An 8,300-nucleotide genomic window follows, 5' to 3' on the forward strand; every position below is an offset into this window, starting at 1 on the left:
GCGTGTATCTCGTTTACATTGTAACCGAGATAGGACACGTCAGCTGCCACGTATGTATTTCGTTTACACTATAAACAAGATACATGAAATGCTCATCTCGTTTATAATGTAAATGAGATAGATAGAAAACAAAGTGGCAGCAACTATAAAAGAATGTGTAATCCTTAGTATTTTTTACGAACATTTTCTATCCTTTTTTTATCTGATTTTTCTCACGAAAACAAGCTATTAATGGCCAGTAATAGTCCATACATAATTGTGCTTGTTTATGTCGTATGAGAAATGGGGACAACGAGGTGACCTTTGAGTGCGAGGATCCGATATTGTTTCGCACTCAGCGTGTGAATACATTGTCGGAATTGAAGAGTTTGATATTGAGCAAGTTCAGTGGTACAAAAGTGAGGAAGATCGGAAGGATAGCGTATAGGTTGCTGGCACCCATGGGTAACGGAGTCTTTCGGTTTTGGCTATTCGGACTTTAAGGGGACGAGCATGTGCGCCTGATGTTTGACATCCATGGGAGGATCATGGTGGAGCAGGTAATGGAGCTTTCCACCGAGGTGGGACATAGTGGTGGTGGTGGTTCGGTACACGCGACCTATGTACAAGACGACCGACCTCTCGCACTACCGTCGATTCATGTTGCCATTCCAGTGGATGAGACAGAAGAGGGCGAGGAGGAGTCGGACGAGGATTACGTGGCGGACAGTGCGAACGAGAATTATGGTGCGGACATGCCTTATCTCATTTACACTACGTGGCAGCTGACGTGTCCTATCTCGTTTACAATGTAAACGAGATAAGATCCTGAAATTTAAAACCGTAAAATATTTTCAAATTATTTATTTTGATAATGATCACATTTATTTTATTTATAAAAATAAAAAATCTAATTTTTGTGTGCTTTTTTTTCAATCCTCTTCCTCTTTTGTTATTGTCGTCATCATGTTCTTTTTTTTGTACGCTTCTTTCTTTAACGTCGTTGTCGCTGCCGCCACCGTTGTCTTGTTGTTTAATTTTTTCTTTTTTTTCTCTTCATCCTCTTTTATTATTGGTCCTCGTTGTTTTCATCTTCTTCTTCTCTTATAAATGTTTAGAAAAATAGAGTATAGAAATTTGTGCGATGTGCAAAAAATTGTATTATATACAGAAATTTGTACACTATACCAATAAAATATATACAACACATAAATTTTAATGTATAGTACAAAAATCTTGGTGTATAGTATAAAAATTTTGATGTGCAGCATATAAACGTTTGGAGAACTACATACAAAATATTGACTCATCCATCTAATAAAATATATTCACAATAAAAATTTGTGTACTATGTGCAAAAATTTATGTCTAGGATTAGATACCCAATAGTAGCTGGGTTGTAGTGAAATTAGAGTATGTGTGTGAGTGGGGGTGTGTGTTTGAATAAAAAAAGGTTATTTATCATCTCCTCTAATCATCTCTATGGTGGTCATTGCTGTTCTCTACTGAATCCACAGTTCCACACAAAAGGGGTGGTTTTTCTCTTTGATCTTGCCTCGCTTTGTCACTTAGTATCCTTACAAGTTAACTAAGATCTTAAGTTTTTAGTTTATTTCTGAAATACATTCTAAGAAACTAGATGGGATCAAGGTGACACATGCTCATTGCAATGAGCACTCAACAGATCCAGCAAATACAACTACAACTGCCATTTACCATTGTTTTGTATGCCTCAAGTATACACCTTGCCCTTTGATATTAGAAGACAAACTTTTTGTATTCTATTTTTTCTTAACTTTCAGTTTAAATACTTAGAAAAGAAAGGTACACAAAAGTTTGTGCATATAAACATTCTTCCTTTCAATTTGTTACCACAATGCTAAGAGTGAAGTGGAAGTGGAAGTAGGGTCATTTCTTTTTTTTTTTTCAGTTAAAGACTTAGAGCCCTACAACGGGTCTCATTTCCAGGCTTCTGAGAGTGACATTTATAACATTGGGCATGTTCAACCTTATGCTTCTTCCATCACATAAAAAAAATGCATCTTATATCTATCTTTCAGTATTACAGGTGAAACTAACTAATTTCCCAAGACCAATCCAAAAAAAAAAAAACAATGTAATTTTAAGTTCCAGCAGCTCAATCATACATATTAATGAGACAAAAGCATCAAAACCTTCAATTCAATACTCTCTCTAATCATAATGCTTTATGCTTTCTAGTCCTATGTCTAATGACTAATGTTTTTTTCATATGAAAAGTAACGGGAAGAAATTTCCAATTTTGGGGAAAGATTCTCTCAGCTTAATTTTGCACTTATTATTCCTTCAATGGATCCAACAAGAGTAAACATTCCCACCACAAAACAAACAATGCTAAAAGTTCTAAGCAAGACCCACTTCGTTGTCCATGGTTGAATGTTGCCCTGACTCAAGTACATTTCCACTGGAAAATATATCGTTAATGGCCAAAAGATTATGCCACCAAGAACCCCCAAGATCTGATTGAAATAGGGAAAGAGCATCCCAATGATGGTTGTGGACACAACATAAGCAGTTCGGAAAGTAAGCCGAAGGAAGTTTAACGGAAAAGCTGGCAGAAAAGGAAGTTTCAAGTTATATGTTTGATTCACAAAATCGCTGTCCGGGAATTTGAACCGAAGCCAATTTTCAACATTGGCGAAGAGTGGCTGGCTATACACCTGCAACAGATCAACATAAATGTTGAAGAATGTGGGATAACAGATGTATGAAATGGAAGCACCATAATAAAAACTTTGGGGGTGCTATCTTTATATGTACCTGATATGCACCAACAAGATGAACAACTATACAAGCATTGGCAAAGTCTACTAGCCAGTGAGGCCTTGCAAATTCAAACCCTGTTAAAAGGTTTCCCGGTGTGTCATTGCCGAAAGCTGCATATCCAGCACAGCCGCAACAGAGGTAGAAAAACGTCGTGATAATGACTGCTATTAGCGAGGCCCTCCTCATGGTTACGTTTTCAGGAGGAGGTGACTTCAAGGTATCCTTCAACAATTGTACGGATTCACATTAGCCTTTTATAATCATCAAGTTCTGCTAAAGGTAGCATGTTTTGTTATTGTCCTGAGACAAATGGGACTCAGATATTTGGGACAAACATGTTTGAAAAATCAATCATGCTACATGTACACAAAAAATTAGCTACCAAATTAGCCATCCATATAGAATATATGTTGGAATACAAAATACACACACACACACACACACACACACACACACACACACACAAATACATGGTAGCTGATTTTTGGTGTGTACATGGTATTTTTGTTGAACAATAAGAAAGACAAAGGGTTGTCCTTTTCTCAAAACAACTTTGAAGACAATCTCTGTACATTCAAAATAGAGGGAGATAAAAGACATGTCCTAGGGGCAATTTGAACTGAATTTATGAGCCCCAAAATAGAAGGGACATGAAGGTAACATCTCTACCATCCCACTGTCTCTGTTCTTTCTGTTCCAAACGCTACCCTAAGGATATTGTAAAGTTACATTCTGAGCATCTGATTTCATAAGGTGCGTACCTGTACTTCTATAAGAATTACTGAGAATGGATAGGAGAATGCTATGTCACCAAGAGCTTGAGCAACCAGCCACATCTTTTGAACATCAGTAGAAGTAGGAATTCCTTCAATGGTACCCTCAGCATATCCTTTTTCTGATCCCAATGTAATGGTTCAAGACAAATGTCATAAAGGGAGTCAAAGTAGAAGAAATTATTACTAAGAAAGATTGAATTCTAAATGGGCTAAACAAAAATATGATTTATGATAGGGCACTATTTGATCTATGTAGCCTACCCATTTAATGGTACAAGGCTTAATTGTTGTTGTATTGGTTCAAAACAAAATAACAAATAAATACTGATGAGCATACCTACGGTTTGCTTGATGGCGAACCCCATTCCTATGAAGGCATAAGCAAAGGACATAACCGCCGCGACAACCGAAAGCCACTGAATGTTATGGAAGTTTGGTATCTGTGAAAGAAGAATCTGGATAACTCCAAATATAAGCATGTAGTATGAATCCCCAAACTCACATGCACCATTCCCGTTCTTAATGTGACAGTTTGATTCTTGGATTGCTCTGCAGCAACAAATACAAAAAGCAGTCTAAATCAATAAAATTATTGTTTAGCATTTAGCAATATTGGTAGTCAGATTCTGTTGGAGTATAAATAACATATCATGCTTAAAATAAGTGGCACTAGCAAGGTTAACTGCATTTTATTCCCTGAACTTTACACCATGTGCACTTTAACTCCCAAATCAAAAATGTAAATTTGGGTCCCTTAACCTTTGCCAAATATGCAGATTACCCAACATAAGTGCATTATACTTCTTTTAAACTTTGAATTATGTGCAAATTGCTCCTCGGAGCTTTTCCTATATTTGCAACTTTGATACCTTAAATATGTGTTATTTTTGTTAACAATCAATAGAAAAATTACCAACATGGTTAAGTTGTACACCTTGAAATGTTTAAGGGATCACTTTATACTTTTGAAATCAAGGTTAGAATGTACTTGATGTAAATTTGAAAGAGGTAAACGCAATCAACCCGGCATTCGCATTCCTTGATTAAACGTAGGAAAAGTAAAGTAGAAGCAAGGAAATATGACAAAACAAGAGGAACCAGTATGATTAACCAAAGGACACACCTCATGCTGATAGCTGAAGTAATAATGTAGGCGATTCCAAAACCATATAAGCTCACATTCACGAAAACACCACAGAGCCTTCCAGTTCCAACTCCTGTAACCACAAAATGATCATCATTTCATGGTAATTTTGTATATACAGTTAAGAGACTCTTCTAAATGTTCTGTGACATTTTATCAAACATAATGTGTGCACTCAATAGTTCAAAAAGTTTACACTTGATACATTGAGACACAATGTTCTTGTTCTTCAGCTTATTGGTATTGATTAAAGAGGTCAAACGTAGAAGAAAACTTTGCTAATTGAATAGGAACACATAACCTACCATAGCTCCATCACTATAAATATCACCATGGTTCATCTACCATTGCTATCATCACCATTCACCAATTTCACCATGATGTCTTTCACTGCTACCTTTCCTTAATCATGTAATCTCAATGTTAAACTATATTAATAGAGCAATGATATTTATCATTATTAGATTAGCAGAGATAAATTGTATATTTATCATACTACTACTTTTTCTTGGTATCAATATGTGATTATTGAGAGTGTTAATATTATTATTATTTTCTTCCTTTTGTAAATAAAAACACACAATTATTTATATTACACCTTACAACATTATTCCTACTGTATAATTGCATCATTGAGGAATTATTGAATCTAATTCTAATAGTTCATGAATATATTTTATCTATAACATGAGCAAAAGAAATATTTGGAGGAAACATTAATCTCTAAGAGATAAATCAGAGGGAGAATAGAACTTCAAAAAAAAAAAAAAAAAAAAAACTGTATATTCTAATATTCTATCATAAAAGGACTAACACTTGATAGTTTAGAGTTGAATTTTTTTTCTTAAAAAAAATAATTGTACGCAGACAGATCGGAAATCAGAAATATATATACACACATAAAATTTTCACGTGACATGACCATGTGCATAGATTTGTGTTGATTATATTAGATTAGTCATATTAACGGCATAAAGGTTCTATCTTATAAATCAATTATAAAAAATGTACACATAATATAACTTAAGCCATACGAACAATTAATCTGAATCATAACAATCATTCATTTGGGTTTTCTTTTTTTATATATAAAGTGCTGTAACTTTCCAATATACTTTCGTAAGGAGGAGGAGAACTGTGAAGGCAGGGTCATGATCCATGTGGCAGTATTTAATATTATTAAAATTAAATAAAAATAAAAATAAAAATGAGAAAGAGACCGATGAAAAAAGTAAAACAACAGAAGCTGAAGAAATGGTTGCCGTGACATTAACGCATTAGGCGGAAAAAAGAAAAGAAAAAAAAAAGAGATAATTATTTTATATTCTTGCTGGAAAACTTGTTCTTCCTCCCGCTTATTTATAGCCATCCGATACGGCGATACCAAAATTAAAATGCCAAGTCAAAGGGCAGATTCGTAGATAACTATAATTTAGGCATTTAGCTTCGTGTTATATATTCTTTTAAAATAAAACTAACTAAAAATAGGTAACGGAGATTCACAAAAAAAAAAAAAAAAAGCTTTTAATCCAAAGTTAAATGAAAGTAAAATTAAAATTTTAATGATCTAATACATATAAAAACCAACCATAAATTAAAGTCCGTAACACTTGATAAAATTTATTTAGATGATACGAAAAAGCGAAGGTTCACGGGTCTTGATTAAGAAGGGAATAAGCTTAGGTATGAAGATGAAATGGTAAAAGTAACAGCATGGAAGTGAAAGCATACCCTGATGAATATTAACGGCGTCAAGATAAGAAGAACTCCGTTTGGGTCCATATTCAGGGTCAGGGGAGCGATAAGTGTTGCTGAGAAGAAAAGAGGAAAGAAGAGTGATGGAAGCGAAGAGAAGCATTGCGAGAGGGCCTCCGATCCATCCAAGCTGGGCTATGCTCCATGCGAGTGAGAGGACTCCTGAGCCTATGACACCTGTCACTATGTGCGCCACTGCTGTCCACACTGTGCCTGTTCTTTTCGGCTCCGATTCCGCATACTGGGTTTGCAGCAGTGGTGTGCTGTCGTTTGATGCACAGTCATCTGCCATGGCGTTTGATGTTGTTAGTTACAACTGATTCATTCAGAATCGCTGGTTCGTGGAATTTGGGGATTGGAAGCACAGACTCCAATGGGTTACAGAAACGTGCAATAGCCCAACTCCAAAACTTATATATTATACTAACATCTCTTCTCTTATCATTCCTTATGGTTGCGTTGCGCTTGCTTTATTATTATTATTATTAGAGTAAAGTAATATTTCGGTATCAAAATTTTGGTTAAATTTTAATTTAATTTTTAATGTTATTTCATTTAAAATTAATATAAATAATTAACATATTTAAGAGTTATAAAACATAAACATTTTATGAATTATCAGGCGCGGAATAGCCTCCTAATTTTAATTTTTTACATGTAAATAGGGCTGGAAGTGAGTTAAGCCAGCTCGAGCTCGACTCGTTAACAGCTCGATAAGCTAAGCTCGTGAGCTGGTGAGCCAAGTTTGAGCCTGAAATTGAGCTCATAAATTAAATGAGTCGAGCTTGAGCTTGGATAAGCTCAGCTCATTAGCTCGTGAGCTGGCTCGATTATACATATATATAATAACAATCTTAATTATTTAATATTTATATTTATTTTTTACATATAATTTTAATATAGGACATAAATAAAAAAATTATAATTTATTGATAGATAAACAATATATAAAATTGATCTTTTCAAATATTTTTAAAAATATATAAGTTATAATTTATTGATATAAAATTATAGATTATGTATCTATGTTTCTCTTATTTGAGCTAGCTCGTGAGCTCGAGCCAGCTCGTGAGCTTTTGGTGAGCCGAGCTTGAGCTTAAGAAATAAGCTCGATTGTTAATGAGTCGAGCCGTGAGCCAAGCTCAATTTTTGTGAGCCGAGCTTGAGCTTGGTTTAGCTCGGCTCACTTCCAGCCCTACATGTAAATTATATGTAAATTTCAGTTCAGCCCTCTTTAAAATTTTATTTTAGTCTTATTTTATTGTATAAATATTTTTGGCCCCCTCTAATATTTTATCTAGCTCTGTCTCTATGAATTATCGTATCTGCATGTTGGACACATTTCAGACATAATACTCGTCGATATTCGTTCGATACGCATATTTGTCATATTTAGCCGTATGTTAATAAAAAATAAATGAATTTTTTCGGACTTTTTTGGACACATCTAAATACTATTACGTATCGACGTATCTAACCTTATTCTTAACATATACTTTTGAAATAAATTTAAAAATAATATATTATTATTTATTAAAAAATATTTTAAATGTTTTATATAATTAAAAATATTAAAAATAGTTAAAAAATTATTTTATGTAATATTAACTTAATTCGATTTACTTCTTTTTTTTTTTTTGGTGACTTATTCGATTTACTTCTAATATAACATATAAATGCAAATCGAATTTATTTGATTCGATTTACATTGAAAAAGTGTAAATTAAATTTACATAAAAAAATCAAATAAAACATACATATAACGAAAATTAATTTAAAATATTTGTGTAATTTTTTTCTCATGCAATTTATCTAAATAAATTACCCTTATTTAATGGGTG

General features: G+C 33.7%; 1 protein-coding gene across 1 annotated transcript; it reads right to left on the reverse strand.

Moving 5' to 3' along the window:
* Positions 1–1,979: 1,979 nt before the first annotated feature.
* LOC112720083 (probable amino acid permease 7) lies at positions 1,980–7,299 on the reverse strand. Its single transcript, XM_025770892.3, has 6 exons — positions 6,436–7,299; positions 4,684–4,777; positions 3,898–4,109; positions 3,546–3,679; positions 2,779–3,006; positions 1,980–2,678 (listed from the first exon to the last, which is right to left on the reverse strand). Exons 1-6 carry the CDS (start codon positions 6,749–6,751, stop codon positions 2,277–2,279), a joined length of 1,386 nt encoding a protein of 461 aa, XP_025626677.1. The 5' UTR covers positions 6,752–7,299; the 3' UTR covers positions 1,980–2,276.
* Positions 7,300–8,300: the final 1,001 nt, after the last annotated feature.

Source organism: Arachis hypogaea, chromosome 11 (genome assembly GCF_003086295.3).
Source record: "Arachis hypogaea cultivar Tifrunner chromosome 11, arahy.Tifrunner.gnm2.J5K5, whole genome shotgun sequence".
Classification (NCBI taxonomy): domain Eukaryota; kingdom Viridiplantae; phylum Streptophyta; class Magnoliopsida; order Fabales; family Fabaceae; genus Arachis; species Arachis hypogaea.

Bases quoted from the DNA above. Each gene is read 5' to 3' on its own strand.
- LOC112720083 (XM_025770892.3), bottom strand. From the start codon at position 6,751: ATGGCAGATGACTGTGCATCAAACGACAGCACACCACTGCTGCAAACC. The intron at 3,680-3,897 runs GTATGCTCATCA...CATTGGGATCAG, and splicing joins CGCCATCAAGCAAACCGTAG to AAAAAGGATATGCTGAGGGT. The intron at 3,007-3,545 runs GTACGCACCTTA...CAATTGTTGAAG, and splicing joins TAATTCTTATAGAAGTACAG to GATACCTTGAAGTCACCTCC.